We start from the raw sequence: 24,097 nt of genomic DNA on the forward strand, positions 1-24,097 counted from the left end.
CAGCCTGGCGCCTCTGCCACCGTGTGCCCTCTGTTGTGTGGGGGTGTCCTATGCATTGCAGGACATCCAGCAGCATCCCCAGACCCCTACTCCGTGCCAGTAGCGCCCCGCCCCGCCATCGTGACAGCCCAGGTCTCCCGGCATGCAGAATGCCCCCGGTCATGCTGAGAGGTGCGGGGGTGCTGTCCCCAGGGTTTGAACACTGTCTAACTGCCACCTCTGTTGTGTCTCTCGCCTGTGTAGTGTGGAGTCACTGGATGAGTGTGGCGACCTCCCTGTGTCCAGCTGCCCTGGGCTGCTCAGTTCCCTCCTGCAGCCCTCCAGGCCACCCTACAGCAGAGTTGCTGTCAGAGCCAGACCGCTGGAGGCAGGCAGAGCCCAGGGGTGTCATCCCCAATTCAGGCTGTGCCAGCCCCAGGGACAACTCTGGGGGATCCAGGCTGAGTTGCCTGGATCTGGCTGAGTTTTGGGCTAATAGACCTGGCACCTGCTTTGTGGCACCCGTGGAAAGAGGGGTGGCCTGTGTTTGGTCAGGTGCCCAGCAAAGCCACCTCTGTCCTGAGCCACCATCCAGCAGAATTCAGGGCTGGCAAACCCCACAGCCCCACGGGGTCTGCTACGAGGCACACTTGTGCCCCTGGTCCTTGGGCAGTGCACTGCCAGATCCCCGCCTGCACCCCACGCCCTGTCCCTGGTCAGTGGTGGGGCACACGCTGTGTCCATGGTAGGGAGGCAGCTTAGAGGGACTTGGGGTGGTTTGACTGGGTCCCCGAAAACCTGAGCCCCTGCCGTCCTGGCATCCGCCATGAGGGTTGAGGAGTGGGTCTGCCGGCCGCACCCAAGGCTGTGAGGCTGGGGGATGTCGTTCCTCTGTGCACATCCACCATCCTCCAGGACCTTAGACACCTGACAAAGAGAGGCCTGGACAAGCTATAGCCAGGAGGTCCCCGCAGGGCATCCCTGGCCACACTGTCCTAAGAATGGAAGCCACATGGGCGGCTTGAGAGGGGTCCTGCTGGGCCTCCGTAGCTGGAGCCTGTTGTCCAGGCTGGAGTGTAATGGCATGATCTCGGCTTACTGCAACCTCTGCCTCCCCGGCTGAAGCCATCCTCCCACCTCAGCCTCCCAGAAAGCTGAGACTACAGGCATGCCACCACCACACCCGTCTAATTTTTGTATTTTTTGTAGAAACGAGGTTTGGCCATGTTGTCCAGGCTGGTCTCCGACTTGAGCTCAAGTGATCCACCTGCCCCAGCCTCCCGAAGTGCTAGGACTACAGGCATGAGCTGCCACACCCGGCCCAGGGATGATTCTTAAGTCTGTGCTTGGGCAGAGCAGCTGGTATTTATTTTCTTGGAAGTTTCAGAGGCTGTAGAATGGAACCGTGCACCCCACGGAGCGCCACTGTGTGGCAGGTATTCTGTCCCCAGCGCTGTAGTCCTGGAGATGACTGTGACCACAGAGTGAAGTGAGACCCTGATTAAAACATTAAAGTTATCCAAGCCTGGCCTGGTGCAGTGGCTCATGCCTGTAATCCTAGCACTTTGGGAGGCTGAGGCGGGTGGATCACCTGAGGTCGTGAGTTCAAGACCAGCCTGGCCAACATGGTGAAACCCCATCTCTACTAAAAATACAAAAATTAGCCAGGCGTGGTGGAACTCTGTCTCAAAAAAAAAAAGTTACCCAGGACTTAGAGCTGCCAATGTCTGGCTCCTGCCTGAAGACCTCATACCATGTGAAGCCTCGGTATGTTGTCCTTAGCAAAAGCAGCCGCCCTCTGTGTAGGGTCAGCCGCCTTTCCTGTCATGAGGTTGGAGGTCGGCTATGAGGATTCATGTGTCTGGTGGGGACCGTGGACTGAGGCCTCCTGTCCATCAGCTCAGGCTGAGTCCCGGGGTGGTCACAGTGAATGGGGCACGTGTTTCTGGCCTCCAGGGCTCACCTTCACCCCCTCCCACCGTGAGTGCCGGATGGGGGAGGCAGGACCTTGATTCTTAAGCAGCCTGGCAGGTCTGCGTTTCTCCACTTGTAGGACAGATGCTCCCCCCAGCAGAAGTAAGTGGGCAGGACACAGTAAGCCTCTGCAGATGTGAAGGGTCTGCACATTCCAGAACATTCCATCAGAGAGCAGATGGGAGGGAGGCCAGAGGGGCTGTGGGCGTCTTGGCCGAGGTGCTGTGCAAAGTGCCCTGTCCTGAGCTGCTCTGAGCTGCCCCCGCTCCAGGCCTGCAGGGTCAAGCCCCTCCTGCTGACCACCCGGTGACCAGGAGCCGGAACACATCACACACAGGCAGTGGGCCCTGGAGCTCCTTCTTCTCAGGAGATCAAGTCCTTGGCAGGGCAGGGTGGCAGGCAGCCCTCAGGGAACCCACTGGCACCCCCAGTGTAGGCTGAAGATCAAAGGTCCCGGCACACCTGGCATCTGGGACAGACAGAGCTGGGGGCAGAGCCGCAGGCATCCAGCACGCCACGGGGAAGCAGGTGCAAAACAGGAACTGGATCCACCCAGCGGGAAGGGACCCCACCGTGGGCTCTGCCGTAGGAAATCCGGTGCCACCTTTGAAGTGCACACTTTGGGGTAATTGCCAAGGTCTTATGGGAACCTCCCTTCACGGGTCCCCTTTGAAATTTGCTCACCTCATCACTCTGCGGTGTTCCCTGGACCACCAAGGTGGTTCCCCTTCTTGGGCCCCCATTGTGACCTGTGGTCCAAGGCCACATGGTGGGACACAGCAGCCCCGGGGCCCGTCCCTGCCTGGCCCTGTGAGACAGGCCGGTGACTTTCCAGCAGGAAGGACACCGTCACACACGGTTCTCAAATGAACTAACAGTCCACAGCCTGACCAAGATTTCCACTCGTGCCTCCAGCTGCGTATGTGCCTAGCAGGTGGGCGGGAGGGGACCTGGCTCCTTTGTTCCGGTGGTGTCTTTGGTCTTGTTTCCAGCTTCTCCTTCCTGAAGCACAGCGATCTGTGAGACTGGTGTCTGGGCAATGTATTCCAGGCTCAAACACATCAAGCCCATTTCACAGAGGAGGCTAACAGCCACAGAAAGGGCCAGTGCTGTCCTAGCAGCCAGGTGACCTTCCGGAGACACCCCTTCCCACAAAAAACATGTCCTCCTGGGGAACCCATGAATGCTGGTGGCCTTATTTGGAAAAAGGGTCTTCGCAGACATGACTGAGGTTCAATTTTTGAAATGAGGTCCTTCTGGGATAGGGTGGAGCAGTCACGAAGTCCAGTGACGTGTGTCCTCGGACGGCAAAGGAGAGAGCTCTGCACACAACACAGGCCTCGTTCTCGGCCCCAGCAGCCCTGCCCCTGCCCCTGCCCCTGCCCCTGCCCCGGCTGTAGCTGGCCACGCGCTCAGCATGGTTCAGGACAAACCTATGTTCTTGCCCAGGCCTGTCCTGCCAGCCCTGGAAGGAGGGTGGTCTGTTCCGACCTCCTCGCACCCCAAGAAGCAGGGCCCTAGTGGCTCTGGGCCTTCCTTGTTGCCGTAGCCAGGATGGAAACCGAGGTTCCCTGGCTTTGTACTGCCTTGACACTCATGTCATGAGGTCTCGGGAACGTTCTTGAAGGCAACTGGGGCTGGTTGACCCCTCCCTCCTGGCCTCCTGTAGCTAAGCGTCTGAGGAGCCCTCCTGGGCAGTGGTCAGAGCTGCCTGTCACCTCTCAGGTAGGCACAGGGCCTCCAGCGGGGCCACATCCCTCTGGTTGTGGTTGGATCCCTGCACCCTCCATGTGGCTCAGCAGGTACATACCATGTGTCACAGTGAAAAGCCTTCACCCCAGCATTTTTGTTTGCTATGTATTTTCCTCCAGGAACATTCTAGAACTGGTAGCATGACCTCTGTTCAGCGCTGTCTAACCCAGCATTTCTTTCTTTGGCCCCCGCCAGGTGACGTGTCTAATCTAGATCCCAAGTTCTCATTTGAAGGCACCAAACTGGATGTGGGGAACATCGTGCTGGCATTATACAGCGGCCTCTTTGCCTATGGAGGATGGTAGGTTCTGGAATGTCTGGGTCCCTTGGTCTGGGGATATACAGTCCCTGACGTGTCCAGGAATCCCAAATCTCCCAGCCATCAAGGGGCAGTTAAAGGGAGTGGACAGCATAGAGCAGCAGGCGACCCTCGAGTCACCCACATCCCGACAAAGCGTGGGGAGGCCGCCCGCTGCAGCCCTACTCTGGCTCCAGCTCCACGTCTCGGTCTTGGCGAAGGTGGCAGGTGGAGGCAGCTGAGCCCTGCGGCCCCTCTCCTCCAGGTCCCCAGCCTGACTCCTGCGCTCAGGCGGGCCTCACAGGGACCTGAGAATCACCCCGGTAGGGCAAGCAGACAGGGAATGTGCGGGAGGGCCTGGAAGGGGTCGCAGGGACCCCCCGGAACAGACAGGAGGCTGAGCTCCCACTCCAGGTCCGCTTTCCAGCCCAGCGAGCAGACCGCGGGGGGCGGGCTCACCAGCTACCCTGGGATGCTCTCTCCCCGGTGATTGACTTTCCCTGATGAGGATCATATAATTTGAACACTATTCTCTAAATTTTAGGAATTACCTGAATTTCGTCACAGAGGAAATGATCAACCCCTACAGGTACGTGCAAGAATGATGGAGCCGTCTTTTCTCATGATTTTAATGTGAAGCAGGAAGCAGCCACATTCCACTCGAAGCCTGTTGGTCGGCTCAGGCCAGCTCGCAGTAGAGCTGTGGTTGGGGCCTCTGGGGCCAGCAGGATGTGGGGTGGTTGGCTTCTGGCCGTGTGTCCTTGAACACGGTTTCTCCAGAGAACGGGTGGCAATTGAGGCCCCCACTCAGGGCGGGACGGTACAGAGGAGCTGCTTGGGCTCGGCTCTGGTCCCCGGCTGTGCAGCTCGTAGGCAGAGCCTTAGGATTCAGACCAGGCAGCCTAACTTAGCTCTCCTGAGCCCTTGAGGTCACCCAGAAGAATCCCCATTTCTCAGGTGGGGAAGCTGAGGCCGCGGCCAAGGCACCAGCCAGGCCTGTGCAGTGTCCCGCCCCAGGCACAGCCTCCTGCCGCCAGCCTGTGCTCTCTTGCTGCTTCCCACCTTCCCCGAGAAGCCCGGCACAGAGGCTGGAGCTACTGCTTGGGAGAAGCCCACCTGGCTCCCGGGCACAGGGTTTGGCCTTCAGCCCGGGCTGCGTTGGGTGACATGTCTTCCCTGTTCTTTCCAGAAACCTGCCCCTGGCCATCATCATCTCCCTGCCCATCGTGACGCTGGTGTACGTGCTGACCAACCTGGCCTACTTCACCACCCTGTCCACCGAGCAGATGCTCTCGTCCGAGGCCGTGGCTGTGGTGAGCCGCTACCCGCCAGCTCTCACCAGGGGCCTGAGAGGCTGTGGCCAGCCCGTCCCCTCCAAACCGGAGTGGTGCCCCGCGTCTCTAAGCCTCCCCTGCCCAGAGGGGGCCCCGCGTCTCTAAGCCTCCCCTACCCAGAGGGGGCCCCGCGTCTCTAAGCCTCCCCTATCCGGAGGGGTGGAGTGGTGGTCTCCCCTCACAACAACCGCAGAGGAAGTGTCTGGGAATCGTCCTCGACCTCGGCTGCTGGGGGAGTCTCAGGGGAGAAGGGTTTAAAATCTGATGCCAAGCCACACCCAGAACCAAGCTGTAAGCCAGAATGCCTAGGGAGTCGAGGGCAGCGGTCATTTTAAATCTGAGTACAGAAAGATTGGAGTCTGCCACAGACTGGGGTTCGTTAGAAGGCATGGCTGCTGCTGGCTTGGCAGGCAGGAGGCCAGGCCCGGGCGGTGTCACCCGGCAGCTCAGCCAGGCTGGCCTCGCAGCTCCCGAGGCCCCTCCCACTGCCCTCCCAGGGCCGGGGGAAGAGGGAGTGGGTGCTCTGGCCAGCTTCCTACTGAACAAGCTCTGACTCCCAGCCCACTGCCGGCAGGGCACCGTGCTGGGCCTGTGGAGGACCCCAGATGGGGAAGGCAAGATCCCCACCTGGAGGCCGTAGCTTGCTCCAGGGAGTCCCAGAGGAGGGGGCAAATCAGGACCAGCGAGGGCTCCCACACAAGCAGGCTGGGCAGGGGTCGCTGGAAAGCCCTGTCCTGGGAAGTCCCCCCAGAGGCCAGAATCCAGCCCGAGAGGTCCTCTGCAGAGGGCTCTTGTGAGCACAGAGGGCAGGGGCCGGCCCGGTGCAGAGGGCTCCCGCTGAGTGCAGGGAGGGCGAGGGCCGGCCCGGTGGGGCCCAGCTTACTGGCTGTGTCTGCCTAGGACTTCGGGAACTATCACCTGGGCGTCATGTCCTGGATCATCCCCGTCTTCGTGGGCCTGTCCTGCTTTGGCTCCGTCAATGGGTCCCTGTTCACGTCCTCCAGGTGAGCACAGCCCGATCCACCACAGGTGAGGGAGACCCAGGCCTCGTGGCCAGGTTCAACATGTTCCCGTGTCTGTAAAAGGTTTGTCTGTGTGATACTGGGGATGCATAATTGCTCACATAGGCCAGGCATGGTGGCTCGTCCCTGTAATCCCAGCACTTTAGGAGGCCGAGGTGAGCAGATCGCTCGTCCCTGTAATCCCAGCACTTTAGGAGGCCGAGGTGAGCAGATCGCTTGAGCTCAGGAGCTTGAGACCAGCCTGAGCAACGTGGCAAAACCCCATTTCTACAAAAATGTACAAAAATTAGCCAGGCCTGGTGGCACATGCCCGTAGTCCCAGCTACTTGGGGGGCTGAGATGGAAGGATTGCCTGAGACCAGAAGGTTGAGACTGCAGTGAGCTGAGATGGTGCCACTGCACTCCCGCCTGGGTGACAAAGTGAGACCATCTCAAAAAAAAGGCAGCAGCAAACTCAAATAATACAGAAATAAAGGAAGCATGAACTTTGGCCCTGGCCTCCCCACTCCTGCCTGGAGGTGACACAGCTGTGGTGTCCTAGATGCCCCATGGCTGCCACTCGACTTCCCTGGGCTGGAGTGAGCAGTGGCTCCCAAGTTGCTCTCCTTGCCGGGTTGGTTGGGGGCACTGAGAGGCCCACAGCCAGCAGCTGGAGGGGCCCGCTTCCCACTCTGGCCAGAGAGGCCCAGACAAGCCAGGCACAGGCCCTGTCCACTCCCCAGCCTGCGTGTCCCCTGTCCGTGTGCTGAGTCGTGGGGTGGTGGCTGACCCTGCCACTCTTGTCTGTCCACAGGCTCTTCTTCGTGGGGTCCCGGGAAGGCCACCTGCCCTCCATCCTCTCCATGATCCACCCACAGCTCCTCACCCCCGTGCCGTCCCTCGTGTTCACGGTAAGCCTGCTGCACGGCCCCGTGCCCTACGTCGCTGGGGGTTGTCCGGGGGCTCCCCAGAGGGAGGCTGCCACAGCTTGCAGCTCTGTCTGGGGTGTGGACTGGGTGGCAGCTCAAATGTGGCCTCCTGCCGAGCTCCACTGAATGCCAGAGAGTGCTGGAGGGGCTTTAGATTTTATTCCAAAAACAATATATGGTGGCTGCCACACACAAATCAGACCATCGGAAATGCGGGAGGCAGAAGCTGCACCCAGGGTGCTGCTCTGCCGGCCGCCTGGCTCACTGCACCTCCACCCCGCGGGCGCCCACTCCGTTCGTTTCTCAGCCGAGTGCATCACGTGCAGTTGCCTTCGGCTTTTCCTGCATCTTTCCGTGCCAGCCCATGTGACTGCCTTTGTTCCCTCTGGCTGTGTCACCCATCACTCCGAAATGTAGTGGTCTAAAAGGAAAAGCACTTATTATCCCACAGTTTCCGTGAGTCAGGAATTCAGGGAGCTGGTGCCTGGAGCTGTGTTCTCATCCAAGGGTGTGACCAGGGCTGGGGAGGCCACTCCCACAGTGGCTTCCTCCAGGGCTGTGGGCTGCAGGCCCCGCCCCTCAGCACACTGGCCCCCGCACGGCTGCTTCCCCCAAAGCCAGTGAGATACAGCAGAGGAAGCTGGGGTCTGGCAGCTGTGGGCTGGCCTCAGAGCTCCTGGCCCTTGCTTACTACTCCTTCCCTGAGTTAGAAGTGAGTCAGGAAGGGCAGCAAGTCCTGGACTCTTTGGCAGCTGCACAGTCCTCGGGAGCACAGCTGTGCCAGGGGTTACAGAAACTGTTTTCTTGGTGACCATTGGGTTAGGTCAGGTTGTGGCCCTCGCACACAGAGCCGCAGTCCAGCGGAGCCCAGCTGCGTATGTACACTGTGCTCTCCACCTGTCCTTAACCCAAATGTGGTTTCCATTTCCTCCTCTCCCCCTTCCTTCCCTCCTCCTCCCTCCTCCCCTCTTCCCTCCTTCCCTCCTCCCCTCTTCCCTCCTCCCTCCTCCCCCTTCCCTCCTCCTCTTCCCCCTCCTTCCCTCCTCCTCTCCCCCTCCTTCCCTCCTCCTCCCTCCTCCCCCTTCCCTCCTCCTCTCCCCCCTCCTTCCCTCCTCCTCTCCCCCCTCCTTCCCTCCTCCTCCCTCCTCCCCCTTCCCTCCTTCCTTCCTCCCCCCTTCCCTCCTCCTCTCCTCCCTCCTTCCCTCCTCCTTCCCTCCCTCCTTCCCTCCTCCTCCCCCCTCCTCCCCCTTCTCTCCTTCCCCCTCTTCCCTCCTCCTCTCCTCCCTCCTTCTCTCCTTCCCTCCTTTCCTCCTTCAAGACCTTGCATGTTGCTAAGATGAGGTTTCTCCTTTAAAACAAAATTCCCTGGTGCTCAGCTGGGCCCAGCCAGGCTGGACAGTCCCCGGTGGCCACCTCGGCCCTCCACAGCCCTGGTCGTGGGCCCCAGGGCTCAGCCAGCCGCCTCTGTCTTCCAGTGTGTGATGACGCTGCTCTACGCCTTCTCCAAGGACATCTTCTCCGTCATCAACTTCTTCAGCTTCTTCAACTGGCTGTGCGTGGCCCTGGCCATCATCGGTATGATCTGGCTGCGCTACAGAAAGCCCGAGCTTGAACGGCCCATCAAGGTGAGCCCAGGGCCTTCCGCTCACCCAGGCACCCTTCCCAGAGGCAGGACCCTGAGTCGGGAGCCAGCATCCCAGCTCAGCCTCTGGACCTGCCCCCGCGTGCATGCACCTGGGCCGGGCCACGTCCACATCAAGCCCGTGTGTCCCCTCGGCAAACCAGGGCTCATGCCGCAAGGGGTCCCGGTGGGAGGGGTGTGAGGCCATGCGTGCCCATGCTTTTACAGCAGACACGGGGGCCAACTAATTCCGGTGATGACTTGACCACCAGCTACGAGGGTGCCAAGTGTGACTGCAGGAGCTGGGGTTCCTCAAAGGACAGCGGATGGCACAGAGCTTGTGCTCCCTTGAATGGAGGGAAGCAGATAAGGACATTGCAGTCGTAGGTGGGCGGTGGTGAGCTCCGGCAGGGGTGGGGCAGAGCCGGGCCTGGCACAGCATTCATTGGGCCGTCGGGGCTGTGCTGGCAGGTGCAATGCAGGGTACCCGGCCTGAGGAGCGCCTGGGCCCAGCTGGACTCTCCTGGACTCTCCCCATCCCTAGCGGCTCATTCAGAGGGGCAGCTGTTATCAGTGGGCTGCGTTCTCCAAAAACGGGGCCGTCCAGCAGAGGCCATGCTTTTGTTTGGGGTCCAGCAAGCCCTGCCGCCCTGGCCCTGACACAGAACAAGAGGCCAGAGCCCCTGGTGGCTGCTGGCCAGCAGCTTTTGTCACTCAGCTGGCATATGGCTGTCACAGTAGCCCAGCTTCCCTGCTCAGACCATCTCTCCCTCTGTGTTCCTGAAGCCTGGGGGCTCCGGGGATGCCTGTGAACGCTGTTGAACAGGGGCTTTAGGCCAGGCGCAGTAGATCACGCCTGTAATCCCAGCACTTTGGGAGGCCGAGGCGGGCGGATCACAAGGTCAGGAGATAGAGACCATCCTGGCTAACACGGTGAAACCCCGTCTCTACTAAAAATACAAAAAAATTAGCTGGGCGTGGTGGCGCGCGCCTGTAGTCGCAGCTACTCGGGAGGCGGAGGCAGGAGAATGGCATGAACCTGGGAGACCAAGATCGCGCCACTGCACTCCAGCCTGACGACAGAGCGAGACTCCGTCTCAAACAAACAAACAAAAAACCAGGGGCTTTAAAATACGGTCAGCACAAGAACCCAGCTGCGGCCCCAAGAGAAGGCTGCAGAGGGCGAGGAAGAGCCGCCATACATGGGCGCCAGCTTCTGCCTGCTGTGCCAGCCTAGGGCAGTGTCTAGGGCACAGGGCAGTCACCAGGCACAGCAGGGGCTCAGCCCCCATGGGGACCTGGGCATGGGGTAGGCTCTACCCACTGTTGTGAGCCTGGGCACGGGTTGGTGTCTATTCCCTGGGGACAGGGCAGCCATGCAGCCTGCACTGATGGGCTGGGACCCGTGGTCAGCCCTGCGTCTCCCAGGGTGCCCTGTCCAGGTATGGATTCAGGACAGCTGAGTCAATCCCCAGGCCATGCCGAGCCGCGGTTCGCGGGCTGGGCCTGCAGGCTCCTCGGAGCCCTGCCTGGCTTCTGTGCCAGGTGGAGCTCATCTGCTGAAGGTGACAGTTTAGGCTGCAGCTTCAGCGATGGGCTTTTGCTCAGCGCTGTCCACAGCGGCGTCTCCAAGAGGGTGGTCTCCTGGCTTATTAGTGGGTGGCCACTGTCTCCTGGAAGCATCAGGCCCCTGTGCGTCCTGGCGGCTCAGGGTTTCCAGGCCTGTGATGTGGGAATGGGGCCGTGACCTTCCCTGCCCGTGGGAGGCCTTGGGAGATGAAGCTGGCTCCTTCCATCCCTCATGATAAGCCGCCTGAGCCCCTGGCAACGTGCCCAGGACCGTATGCAGAGTCAAGGGTGGGACAGCCCGGTGTGTGAGGCAGATGGGGTGCAGATCACATCCTGGTGACCTGGAAGTCAGCAGCTGTGGGTATGGAGGGCCCAGGAGGGCTGAGGAACCTCGGGGTGTGGGGGAGGGAGGCTGGACAGGAGAGGGCTCACCCAGGCCCTGTCCTCTGCCCCAGGTGAACCTGGCCCTGCCCGTGTTCTTCATCCTGGCCTGCCTCTTCCTGATCGCCGTCTCCTTCTGGAAGACACCCGTGGAGTGTGGCATCGGCTTTACCATCATCCTCAGCGGGCTGCCCATCTACTTCCTCGGGGTCTGGTGGAAAAACAAGCCCAAGTGGCTCCTCCAGGGCATCTGTGAGTATCTCGCTGGCCCACGGCCCATGCTACCCTCCGCCCTGGGCAGCAGAGGGAGTTGAGAGGCGTCGGCCATCTCCAGCCACACGGGGCCAAGCGTGTTGGGTGGCAGGAGGGTTCAGGTCACTGCAGTGTCTGCCAGTGACACACAGCCCACATGGTTCAGGGATAAGACACTCAGCGCAGCACCAGCTAATCTCTCAGGACGAGGGATTCCAGAAAACCCGGCTACTGCTGCCAAGTAACAAAATCCTGTTGGCTGCCACCAGTGGACACAGCAGACTTACCCAGAAAGGCAGAAAGAGGCAGAGGCAGGTGGATCACTTGAGGTCAGGAGTTCAAGACCAGCCTGGCCAACATGGTGAAACTCTGTCTCTACTAAAAATACACAGATTAGCTGGGCATGGTGGCACACGCCTGTAATCCCAGCTACTCAGGAGGCTGAGGCAGGAGAATCACTTGAACCCGGGAGACAGAGGTTGCAGTGAGCAGAGATCGCACCATTGCACTCCAGCCTGGGCGACAGGGCGAGACTCTGTCTCAAAAAAAAAAAAAAAAAGAAAGGCAGAAGGAGAAACCCACCGCCCAGCCCTCTGTGCAGCGGTGGCCCCAGGGGTGCTTTGCCACCAAGCTCAGGACCCCGTCCTCAGCGCCTGCAAATGTGGCCAGGCTCGTAGAAAAAGGCCAGGGTGCTTGCGGGCCTAGACGCTGACCCCCATGTCACTGGGTGGCTTTGAGAATTCCCGGGATGGCAGCAACACAGGCAGGGAGACCCCCCACCCCAACCCCACACTCTGATCACCGCCAGGGTCATGGTAGAACATTTGCCTCAAGCTTTGCAGTGGGATCTGCATTAACTGTCATTCAGGACACCAAGAGCTTAAAGCAAACCCCCATCTCTATCCTGAAAGCAGTCCGCCTCCCCAGAGCGATGTCTTTGGAGACAGTCCCAGGCGCGACAGGTCTTCCGAGGACCCTTAGCAGATTGGCCCCTCCGGCCCTGCCTGCAGGACAGCCTGGCTGCTGTGAACAGCCCGGGCATGTGTCCAGGTGGTGGCCCGGGTGTGGAGCTGCAGGAAGGCCTGTCATCCCCCCGTTGCACTTTGCCGAGACACCAGGGCCTGGTTTGTGTGCTCCAGAGGCCGCACTCCACCTCCCCAGGGTTCTGAAGCAGGCGAGGGGTGGGCCGAGTGGGATGGGGCACTCCTGCATTTCAGCAGGAGACAGCATCTCAGGCACCCAGCACCCACGTGCACAAGTACACAAGGGAGGGTTCCTTAAAATCCCAGCGCTGGGCAGCGGCGCTGGGTTTGGTGACAGCAGGGCTGGGGGAGCCCCAGCTCACGCCCCCATGTCCCACTGGTGCCTGCCCAGCCCCCAGGCTAACACAGCTGCCTTCTCTCCTGACAGTCTCCACGACCGTCCTGTGTCAGAAGCTCATGCAGGTGGTCCCCCAGGAGACATAGCCGAGTGGCTGCTGGAGGATCATGCGCAGAGGCCAGTGAAAGCAGCTCACCTCCTCGAACCCACTCCGGTTCCCTGCAACCCACAGCTCAGTGGCGCATCCCAGTCCCTCGCCGTCCCTCCCAGGTCGGGCAGCGGAGGCTGCTGTGAAAACTCTGGTACGAATCTCGTCCCTCAGCTGAGGGCCAGGGACCCAGGTGTGCCCGTGCTCCTGCCCGGGAGCAGCTTCTGGTCTCGTTGGGCCCTTTTTCCCTGCCCTCCTTTGTTTACTTGTATTTTTTTTTTTAACTTAAATTTTGACACCACTAAGATGATGATTTTTTTTTTTTTTTTTTGAGACGGAGTCTCGCTCTGTCGCCCAGACTGGAGTGAAGTGGCGCAATCTCGGCTCACTGCAAGCTCCGCCTCCCGGGTTCACGCCATTCTCCTGCCTCAGCCTCTCCGAGTAGCTGGGACTACAGGCGCCCGCCACCACGCCCGGCTAATTTTTTTGTATTTTTAGTAGAGACGCGGTTTCACTGTGGTCTCGATCTCCTGACCTCGTGATCCGCCCGCCTCGGCCTCCCAAAGTGCTGGGATTACAAGCGTGAGCCACCGCGCCCGGCCTGATTTTTTAAGGAGCTGGGAGCCTTCCTTTCTCCTGCACACTATGTGCCCCAAGGGACCAGACCCTGGGTGAACAGAGCTACTGAGACTTGGAACCTCAATGCTACTACAGACTTGCACTGAAAGCCGGACAGCTGCCCAGACACATGTGCTTGTGACATTCGTGAAAACCAGCCCTGCGGGCTTATGTCTCTGCCTTAGGGTGTGCAGAGTGGAAACTCAGCTATAGGGTGGCACTGGGATGGGGGTGGGGGATCCAGGCAAGGTGGGTGATTCCAGAGCTCCTCCCAGGAGGTGCTTGAGGCCCCGTTGGACTCCTGACCATAACCCTAGCCCCGAGACACCATCCTGAGCCAGGGAACAGCCCCAGGGTGGGGCGGGGGGTGCCGGCATCCCCCCTAGCTCACCAGGCCTGGCCTCTGGGCAGTGCGGCCTCTTGGCTATTTCTGTGTCCAGTTTTGGAGGCTGAGTTCTGGTTCATGCAGACAAAGCCCCTGCCCTTCAGTCTTCTAGAAACAGAGACAAGAAAGGCAGACACACTGCGGCCAGGCACCCAAGTGGGCACCCACCCTGGGCTCCACACAGCAGTGTCCCCTGCCCCAGAAGTCGCAGCTACCCTCAGGCTCCAATGCATTGGCCTCTGTACCACCCAACTCCCCGCCCAGCAGCCCCTTCTGGCTGGTGCTGGGTTCCCACTCCCGGCCAAGGCACCTCCGCACTCTCCGTGTCACCCTCACTTCCTGTCCTGGTCCTGACGCCCACTGTCTAGGAGACAGAGCCAAGCACCGCCCACCTCTCTGCCTCGTGCATTTGGAGGCCCCAGGCTCTCACCTAGTCCTCACCCTCCTGCAGAGAGGGAACTAGTGCACCCCCTGTTTCTTTTGTTCCCGTGAATTTTTTTCCCTGTGGGAGGCAGCCGAGGCCTGGCCAGTGCGGCCCACTTTCCTGAGCTGTCGCTGCCTCCATGGCAGCAGCCAGGGACCCCCAGAACAAGAAGACCCCGCCAGGCCCCTCCTGAGCTCTGGGGGGCTCTGCCTTCTCAGGCCCCGGGCTTCCCTTCTCCCCAGCCAGAGGTGGAGCCAAGTGGTCCAGCATCACTCCAGTGCTCAGCTGTGGCTGGGGGAGCTGGCCTGTGGCACAGCCCTGAGTGTCCCAAGCCGGGAGCCACCGGAGCTGGACACGGCTTCACTGACCAGCGGCTGCTCAAGCCGCAAGCTCTAAGCAAGTGCCCAGGGGAGCCTGCCGCCCCTGCCTGGGCACCGGGACCCTGTCACCATCCACTGGGCGCGGAGAAACCTGATAAACAGTTTGGGGACCCAAGACCAGATGTCCGTCTTTCTTGCTTGAGGAATGAAGACCTTTATTCACCCCTGCCCCATTGCTTCCCGCTGCACATGGACAGACTTCACAGCATCTGCCCATAGGACCTGCATCCTTCCTGGGGCCGAATTCCACTCATCCAAGGGACAGCCCACGGTCTGGAGGCCGAGGACCACCAGCAGGCAGGTGGACTGACTGTGTTGGGCAAGACCTCTTCCCTCTGAGCCTGTTCTCTTGGCTGCAAATAAAGACAGTAGCTGGTGGCCCGCCTGCCTGGCACATTGCTGTGCGAATCCAGGAGGCAGTGGACATTGTAGGCGGCCACGGCCCCGGGTCCAGGAGAGGTGCTCCCTGGAGGCACGCACCACTGCTTCCCACTGGGGCCGGCAGGGCCCACGCACGACGTCAGCCTCTTCCCTTCCCGCCTCAGCTAGGGGTCCTCGGGATGCCGTTCTCTTCCAACCTCCTGCTCTGGGAGGTGGATATGCCTCAAGGATACAGGGAGCCAGTGGCCCCTCGATGACACGCGCTTGCCTGTTCGCTGCTGTGGCTGTGGGCAAGCATGGGGGCTGCCAGCATCTGCTGTGGAAAGTAGCTGCTGAGTGAAACGGCTGGGGCCGCTGGGGCCCGTCTTGACACTGCGCAGGGCGCTTCTGGGCATCTGAGCTGGGGCCTGTCTTGACACTGCGCAGGGCGCTTCTGGGCATCTGAGCTGGGGCCCGTCTTGACACTGCGCAGGGCGCTTCTGGGCATCTGAGCTGGGGTGGGAGCTCCTCCGCAGAAGGTCGGTGGGGGGTCTGGTCTGTGATCCTTGGTGCTGTGTGCCCCACCCCAGCCTGGGGACCCCACTTCAGGAGGCGGGGGCCGTGTCCCGCAGTGCTGACTGGGGCCTGCTTCCCCCTGCCCTTCCTGCTGTGCTAGAATTCCACAGGAGACCAGGGCCACCGCAGGGGACTGTCTCCGAACACTTGGCTTTTCCGTCCCTTTTTCTCCATACTCCACTGACAAACGTCCGCAACGGTTTCCACTCGTGGGCTTCAGGTGTTTTCAAGCACACCCCACCAAAACAAGAAAGTGCATTTTCAGATGTTTTGCTTTTTTGTTTTGTGCTAACGTCACTAATTTAAAGATGCTGTCGGCACCATGTTTATTTATTTCCAGTGGTCGTGCTCAGCCTTGCTGCTCTGCGTGGCGCAGGTGCCATGCCTGCTCCCCGTCTGTGTCCCGGCCACGCAGGGCCATCCACTGTGACGTCGGCCGACCAGGCCGGACACCCTTTGCCGAGTAATGACATGTGTGGCTGGGACCTTTTTTATTCTGTGTTAATGGCTAACCTGTTACACTGGGCTGGGTTGGGTAGGGTGTTCTGGCTTTTGTGGGGTTTTTATTTTTAAAGAAACACTCAAATCATCTTACCGCTGATGTTCTGTGTTCTTTTCTTCTGCGCCGGGTTCTGTGTGTAGGAACCTTCCTGGCCCCCTCTTGGCCACTCCATTCCTTCCCACATTCATTCATTCATTCCCCGACAGCTCACTGAGGCCACTGGGCGGGGGTGAGCCATGGGCGGGTAGCACACATGTGAGCACGCACCCCTCGAGGGTGGGGGGTCTGAGCCAAGATCTTGGATCTGCCTCGGGAGTGGGGGGCAGGCAGCCTGCACAGGGATGTTCAGGTGGAGACCACCGGGAAGGAGGGGGAAGGTTCCAGTCCCAGGGAGCTGCAGGGGTGAAGTTGGGAAGGGTTTGGGGGTCACCTGCTGAGAGGATGCGGGGCTCCAGCTCCTGGGAGGTCAGGAAGGAAGGCTTTCTCCAACCTGGGATCAGAGCAAGAGAGGAAGCGGCACCGATTCTGTGTTCCCAGGACACTCCCAAGCCTCTCACTTAAGAGGGCAAGTCCGGGGCTCAGAGCATGAGCCCCTCATCCACCTCCCAGCATGAAGTGGGAAGGCAACCATGGGGCTCCGTCCTGGATCCAGTGAAGGCTCCTATCTGCAGGACCCATGCAGTCCCCGCTGAACGGGAGGGGTCCCATAGTCTGAGTCTTATCCTGGAGCCACTGAGTCCCGCGAGGAACCAGGAGGGCTCCAGAAATACAAAGTCACTGGAGTGAGCAGTCAGCTCCATGGGGTGTTAGCAAAGAGGCCTCCTGGCTGCAGGTCTCCTGAGACTGGGGGTTGGGCGGCTTTTTCCTAGTGGGCTGGGGCCCCCCTCCCCATTGCCCTTTCTTTAGGGAGACCTTGCCCAGTGGTGGACCAGGGCATTCTGGGGTGCAGGTGGGAAACTTTGCGGCAACCGGGGTCACCTGGAGCCCTGGCTCAGGATCTGTGTGCGCCCCCTACTCTGACTACCCAGGCAGGAGGGGCCCACCCATCTCCCGTGGGCTCTGGGAGGATTCGGGCGCACTGTAATAATGTCTTCGCTGCTGGGAAGTTGAGGCCCAGGCCTCTCAGTGCTGTTCGAAGGCAAATTAATCCAATAGCTCACCCCCTCACGATTGAGAACTGGCTGCCCTCTAAGGGAGCTGGAATTGGGAAAGCAGTTTTTGGAGCTGGGGACCTTGGATGGCCCTGGGGCAGGTGCGTACCCCTTTGGGGACTTGACCATTGCGATGGGCTTGTCGAGGGACAGGAAGGAGAGAACTCACGGGCTGCTCCACCCCCTGACACTGGCCATGCGAGGTCACTGGTGAAGCAGGCCACCACACACCTGCACCAGCATCTGGGGACTCCCTGGAGGCCTGCTGAGTGATATCCCAGGGTGGGGCTGGGAGCCACAGGTGAGCCAGCCCTGCAGGTGCCACCAGTGTGGTGAGTAGCCTCAGCCTCGGTGGCCCTCCCAGGTGGCATTTCAGTGGCTGCCAGCCCGCCCGGCCTCCAGCCCAGCTGGCTCCTTTGAGATTCTTGGGGCCAGCGTGGAGCTCAAAGACCCCTGGGCTCCTGGAAACAGCGAAGGTTAAGAAACCCCCGACCCCTGTATTCTGCTCGTGCAGAGAAACCTTCTTCCCATGTGACTTGAGTGAGACTCAGAGATGCCCCCACCCCGGGTCTACATAGGGCAAGGCCCAGCCCAGGCCCTGAGTCCCCTTGACCTCGCTGATGACCCACAGGGACCTGTCAGAACAAAATGCTTGCTGACAAAACTCAGCTGGGCTGCTCTCCCTCCCCCAGGCCCAGGACCTGGACCCCTCAGCCTGGGCCAACCTGTGACTTCCCACTCCCTGAGACCAGGCTGGCCCAGGGAACCCACTCTATCTACTGCCCCTCAGGCCCGGCGTCCAACTCCCCACACAGATTCTAGCCTTGTTCACACCCCTATAAAATAAAAACTCAGGCTGGGCGCAGTGGCTCATACCTGTAATCCCAGCACTTTGTGAGGCCAAGGCGGGCAGCTCACCTAAGGTCAGGAGTTCGAGACCAGCCTAACCAACATGGTGAAACCCCTTCTCAACTAAAAATAGAAAAATTAGCCAGGCGTGGTGGCCAGCATCTGTAATCCCAGCTACTTGGGAGACTGAGGCAGGAGAATCGCTTGAACCCAGGACGTGGAGGTTGCAGTTAGCAGAGATCGCACCATTGCGCTCCAGCCTGGGCGACAAGAGTGAAACTCTGTCTCAAAAAAAACAAAAACAAAAATAAAAAAAAAACAAAAAAAACCCCGCCAGGCGCGGTGGCTCACACCTGTAATCCCAGCACTTTGGGAGGCCAAGACAGGCAGATCATGAGGTCAGGAGTTAAAGACCAGCCTGGCCAACATGGTGAAACCCCATCTCTACTAAAAATACAAAAATAAGCCAGGCGTGGTGGTGGGCACCTGTAATTCCAGCTACTCGGGAGGCTGAGGCAGGAGAATCACTTGAAACCGGAAGGCACAGGTTGCAGTGAGCTGAGATTGCGCCATTGCACTCCAGCCTGGGCAACAAGAGTGAAACTCCATCTCAAAAAAACAAAAAGCCTTTGCCTAACCCTGGAGCTCCTTGTAGACCCTGTGGTGGGAGCAGAGTTCCCCCATTGCGATAGTCCTCGGTGCTGCAATAACCTTTTTTTTTTTTTTTTTTTTTTTTTGGAGACCGAGTCTCACTCTCACCCAGGCTGGAGTGCAGTGGTGTGATCACACCTCACTGCAACCTTTTCCTCCCCGGTTCAAGCAATTCTCCTGCCTCAGCCTCTTGAGTAGCTGGGATTACAGGTGTCCACCACCACGCCCAGCTAATTTTTGTATTTTTAGTGGAGATGGGGTTTCACCATGTTGGCCAGGCTGGTCTTGAACTCCTGACCTCAGGTGGTCTGCCTGCCCCGGCCTCCCAAAGTGCTAGGATGACAAGCGTGAGCCACCGCGCTCGGCCTGCAGTAACCTTTTCAAGTCAACTGCTTTAAAAACTCTGATTTGTTCTTTATCCCTCAATCCCCTGCTGAACACCAGTCAGAAAAGCTCCTCCTGCCCTGAAGAGAAATGCAGACACCCCACAGAGCTGCAGCCCCACCAGGCCTGGCCCCCACCAATCTCTCTTTTCCAGTCAGGCTGGGCCCCTGGAGTCCCTGAAGCTCTGCCCCGTCCCCTCCCCCGGTCCCCCGGCTTTCCACTGCCTTCCACTCAGCCTGGACCACTCTCCCTCCAGGCCACCCTTCATGGTCAGATGCCTGCCCTGACCCAGCCCGTCTCCCCCACAGCACGGTCTGCACCCGCAGTGCTGGTGTTAGCGTTCTTGTAGTCACCTGTGGGTGCACCCCCATCCCGGGAAGGTTCCTGAAGACGTCCTCATCTGCCCTGTCCCCCGCCGGGTCCCCCAGCTCCAGGGTCTAGTCGAACAAAAGTCTTGGTCAGTATTTGTGGAAGAGGTGAAAAAAAATGAAGCCACCACCCCATCTCAGCTCGGGGGCCCCAAGTGAGCGGCAGCTGGGCCCTTGGGTGGGGCGCAGGTCTGTGGGAAGGTGGGAGGGGCCCCCTTCTGGGCTGCAGCAGTTACAGGTGCCCAGAGACCGGCCAGGCCACTGCAGGGGCCAATGTCCAGCCCTGTAGATGGAGGTGGACACAGGTAGGGGAATGTCAAAATCAAAGCCCAACCCAGACTTTTTTTTTTTCCTTTGAGACAGGGTCTCACTCTGTCACCCAGGCTGGAGTGCAGTGGTGCAGTCTCAGCTCACTGCAGCCTCGACCTCCCAGGGTCAAGTGATCCTCCTGCCTCAGCCTCCCAAGTAGCTGAGACTACAGGTGTGCACCGCCACACCTGGCTAATTTTTTTTAACTTTTTGTAGAGATGGGGTCTTTCTATGTTGCCCAGGCAGGCTGGTCTCAAACTCCTGGGCTTAAGTGATCTGCCTGCCCGGAGGGTTCCCAAAGTGCTGGGACTACAGGTGTGAGCCACAGCACCCGGCCAATCCAGAATTTTTTTTTTTTTGAAACGGAGTCTTGCTTTGCCAAGCAGGCTGGAGTGCAGTGGCGCGATCTTGGCTCACTGCAAGCTCCGCCTCCCGGGTTCACACCATTCTCCTGCCTCAGCCTCCCGAGTAGCTGGGACTACAGGCGCCTGCCACCACGCCCGGCTAATTTTTTTCGTATTTGAGGGATATGAACAAGGCTGGAAAGAATTAAACCTTGTTCTTTGTTCTTGTGTCAGGGGTGGGGTGGGTGGCCTGAGGGACAACAAATCAGCTTCCCCCGGCCAGCACTGTCTCAGGGGGTGGGGAGTCACTGGCTGGCCCAGGCTGAGGGGGTCCAGGTTAAGGGCCTGCGGGAGGGAGAGGAGCTGAACTCCAGTCTGGTCAACAGGCATTTTGTTCTGATGGATCTGTGGGGACAAAAACAGCTCAGAGAATCATTGATGAGGCCAAGAAAGGGGCTGTGTACATCCTGGCCTCATCCCGGGTGGACCCAGCAAGCTCTGCCCTCCCTCCAACTGGCACTTCGATGCCTTGAGCACCGTGGGAGATGGCGGGCATAAACGAATGGTGTGTGGCAGCTCCCTCTCCCCCAGACAGAGGATGAGAGGGGAGCGTTTGTGGGTGCAGGAGCCCCAAACAGATTCGAATGAAGCCGCCTGTCAGGTGCGCCCTCCCCAGGACAGCAGGGCTTCCTAAAGGAACCAGTGACCAATCCTCTCACCGCCCCCTCACTGCAGAAAGCCCAGGTCTCCCCGTGGCCAGCCCTCTCCTGCTACCTCGCCCTCCTGCAGAGCTCCTTGCTGGCACCCCGTCTCTCCGTGAGGCCCCGCTGGACAGAACTCCGGGGCAGCTCTTATGACCTGCTGGGAACTGCGGGTGGAAGCGCATGGAGACACACATTAAACCCTAACCCCCGGGTGTGGGAAAGGGTGGGAAACAGAAGGAAGGAGGGCATTGGCCTGGAAAGCGGGGACCTCGGCTCTGTGGTGCCCCGGCCCCTCCCCCAGCCCAGGGGCGGCTGCGTTCTCCAGTTCTCCAGCTCTGATGTAAAAGGGTCTTGGCCCCTGAGAGGATCGGAATGAATATGCTTCTGCCTCTGCGCTCAGAGCCGATCTGCCTAACCCAGCTCAGGGGGAGAGAAGAGGGAGGGAAGGGGGAAGTGGGGAGGAAAAAGGGGGAGAGGAGAGAGAATTCCCCTGGCCAGGGGATGGGGGCCACAGCCCTAATCAAGCAACAGCTCCAACAACTCTGCCTTCAGGCCTGGAGAGGCTTCCTGTGCAGAGAAGGAAGGAGGACAGAGGAAAGCAGAGGGAGGAGGAGAAGGCGGTGGTGGGAACAGGGGGACGCAGAAGAGGGTGGGCTGCAGGCTGAGACCCCTTCCTGTGACTCCTGCATCCTAGACAATCTCCCTGAGCTCACCACACTGTGTTTGCCGGCTGCGTGCGTGTGAGCTGCACGCCTGGGACAGGAGGAGGCAACCCTGCCGTGGAGTCAGCCAAAACCACCTCAGGGCATGGGCTTCACAGGCTGCGGGAATCGCAGAGGGAGCTAAACAGGGGTCCCAGCCCGGGCAGGGTGGGGAGCCAACATCTGGACAGAGCGGGGGCGCAGGAGCCCCAGAGGGAACAGTGGCTCTGCCTGGGAATCCTCTGTTCACTCCCCACCTGGGAAGAGCAGGGGGCCTAGGAGTCCCCAAGGGAGCAGTGGCTCTGTCTGGGTGTCCTCTGGTCACTCCCCACCTGGGCTGGGTCCCCGCCAACTGTCCCAAACACAGGAGGCCTCTCTGGCCTCTAAAGAGCCTGTAAGTCCTTGGTCTTCAGCAGAAGCCCTGCGGAGATGGTGAGATGGTGGGGAGGGGTCCTCAGCCTCGGGGAGGGGTCATGCCTTGAGAGAGCACATAGGGGAGACAGGATGGAGATGGCGCTTCTGGCACTGCCCGCCTGCCACTGAGACCACAGATGACGAAGGCTCGGTGCCCATGCTGGGCCCCACATACCCTGCCCCTACCCCTCCCAGGGCAGCCTTGGCGGGAATGCTAATTCACTCGCTCTAAGGAGGAGCATTCTAGGAGCATCTGCTCTGACGGACAGGGGAGGAGGGGTCACCCTGAAGCTCCTCCAGCCGGATTTCTGGGGGTCCTGGATCCCCGCTGTCCCGTGGTTCTGTGCTCCCCGAGGCTTGGCCTGAAGGAGTCCAGCGTGGGAAAGTGAACTGAGCCTGCAGCAGCCAGAGGAGGAGGCCGGGTGCCACCCTGTCTCAGGGAGGAGAAAACAGGGCTCTAAAACATTCCTTCACCTGCCTGGGGTCATCCAGGGGAGCCAAGAGGTGGGAGTGGATCCGTGTGTACTGGATGCAAAACGGTAGGAAGCACAGAGTGGGAGCATCTCACAAACCTGTGCACCCGGACGGCCCGGGCACCCGGAGGGCCTGGGCACCCGGATGGCCCAGGCACCTGGAGGGCCTGGACACCTGGCCCACCATCCGATGACCGCCCCTCCCTTCCATCCCACCCTCCTTCTGGGCCTGGCCTCAATTCCTCACAGCGTAAGCTGAGTGCAAGACACCTGGCCTCGTCTCCAGCGGAAACGCAAACCCTCACCCCGAAGGTGCTGTTACGTTCGTCCAACCTTCTCCCTCCAGCCAGAAACGCCTACATTCCTGTCTGTCGTGCATGTGCAGCCAGACCAAACAAGCAGGCCCTGCACTGACCTGTTCACTGCTTGGGGTCCAGTTCCTTCAAGACCCAGCCCTTTGCCTTACAGCCACAGGGTGAGTACGTTCTGCAAGTGGGAACTCAATTGCGCCATGAAAGCCAGCCTTGTAAAACACACAGGCACCCCGGGTGGACAGATCCCTCACAAAACTAGTTTCGACCAGCTTCATTCCCGATTAAATCCTCTCTGGGTCAAAGAGGGTGAGGAAGGGTTCCAGAATTTGCCTCTCTCTGATTGACCTCTGCGAAGGCTGGCTGGGGAATGGGTGTGTGGCCCTAGCCTCACCCCCAGCCAAGGGAGGGTTCTTACCCGTAAAACGAGACCCCAAAGTCAAGGCCTTGGTGTCTGGCTGTGACCTACCTCTTTGGTCACCGCCCCTCCAAGCTCTCTGAGTGTCTGGGCTAACCCGAGCACACCCCCTCTTCGGTAGGAGGCCCCAGCTAATCCCGCTGCCGTTCCCATGAACGGCAAAGAGAATCCACTTAATCCCCTTGACAACTCCTGACAGCTGGGAGAGAGGCGTGGGCAGGTCCGGGTGAGGACACGGGGGGCTTGGACTCACACTCCCCCGGAGAGGCTACACGCTCTGGGCTCTTCGCCTCCAGGGAGGTTTCACCACGTTCTCCTGCACAACTCACCGTGCCGATTTCACTCCTTAATGACCGTGTTTCAAACACTGCCAGGGCGACGCTTCATCTTTAGGCAGCCAGGGGCCAGAAGGAGCCTGGATCCTCCACTGGCCCCCTCCCTCTCCTTCAGCCGCCGTGACACTTTCCCCAGCGTCTACTGCCCTCTTGGGACGGTGTGCCCGGGTCTCAGAATTCACCACGCAGGAACGAGGCCCCCACTCCTGACATCTTCTGTTGACGCTGCTCCTGTTTTATTTCTAAGCTTGGCTCCGTCCCTTGAGTTGAGCCGAGAATTCCACAGAGAAGAAATCGTCAGATAAAAAACAAATCCGGATTTAGTAAGGGGAACTTTATTCCAAAAGGATTATTGCAGGGCTTGGGGGGGCGTCTCACAGTAGGGGTACATACCACTCCAACTTACGAGGCCTACAAGGCCTCCAGAGCCAGGGAAAGGGGTTTTCTTTGATGGAGAGAGGGAGCAGGGCTGGAAAGAATCGGTGGGGGAGTGGCGTGAGGGGGCGTGAGGGGGCCTGAGGGGCAGCAGACACAGCAGGTCCCCCCTGGCCAGCCCAGTCTCAGGGGCTAAGGTGGGGTTACAAGCTGATCCAGGGGGAACTAGGATGGGGGGGTCTCCCAATTCAGGGTTTGGGGGAGGCAGAGAAGCTGAACAAGCTTTTTTTGTTGTTTTTTTAAACAAGCATTTTGTTCTGCTGCATCTGTGGGAACAAAACAGCTCAGGGAATCACTGATGAGGCCATGATCTGGCCTTGTCCTAGGCGGACCCGCCATCCGCGAGTCTCATCTCAGTCCTATGGGAAGGGGGCTGTTTGCAGTGAGTTGTTTCCAGAACACACGGGAGGGCTTCCAGGACTCGCTGAGTTCCACGCCGTGCAGATG

At 59.8% G+C, this 24,097-nt stretch overlaps 1 protein-coding gene across 1 annotated transcript in view; it reads left to right on the forward strand.

The window, feature by feature from the left end:
- The window catches only part of SLC7A5 (solute carrier family 7 member 5), a 41,732-nt gene extending 25,837 nt beyond the window's left edge, over window positions 1–15,895 (forward strand). The window contains exons 3-10 of the mRNA XM_032156231.2: window positions 3,901–4,006; window positions 4,548–4,592; window positions 5,193–5,316; window positions 6,238–6,341; window positions 7,153–7,249; window positions 8,743–8,892; window positions 10,913–11,090; window positions 12,501–15,895. Coding sequence (XP_032012122.1) covers window positions 3,901–4,006; window positions 4,548–4,592; window positions 5,193–5,316; window positions 6,238–6,341; window positions 7,153–7,249; window positions 8,743–8,892; window positions 10,913–11,090; window positions 12,501–12,556 — 860 coding nt within the window. The 3' untranslated portion in view covers window positions 12,557–15,895. The remainder of the gene's footprint in view (window positions 1–3,900; window positions 4,007–4,547; window positions 4,593–5,192; window positions 5,317–6,237; window positions 6,342–7,152; window positions 7,250–8,742; window positions 8,893–10,912; window positions 11,091–12,500) is intronic.
- The last annotated feature ends 8,202 nt before the right edge of the window (window positions 15,896–24,097 follow it).

Source organism: Hylobates moloch, unplaced genomic scaffold (assembly GCF_009828535.3).
Source record: "Hylobates moloch isolate HMO894 unplaced genomic scaffold, HMol_V3 SCAFFOLD_6, whole genome shotgun sequence".
NCBI lineage: Eukaryota > Metazoa > Chordata > Mammalia > Primates > Hylobatidae > Hylobates > Hylobates moloch.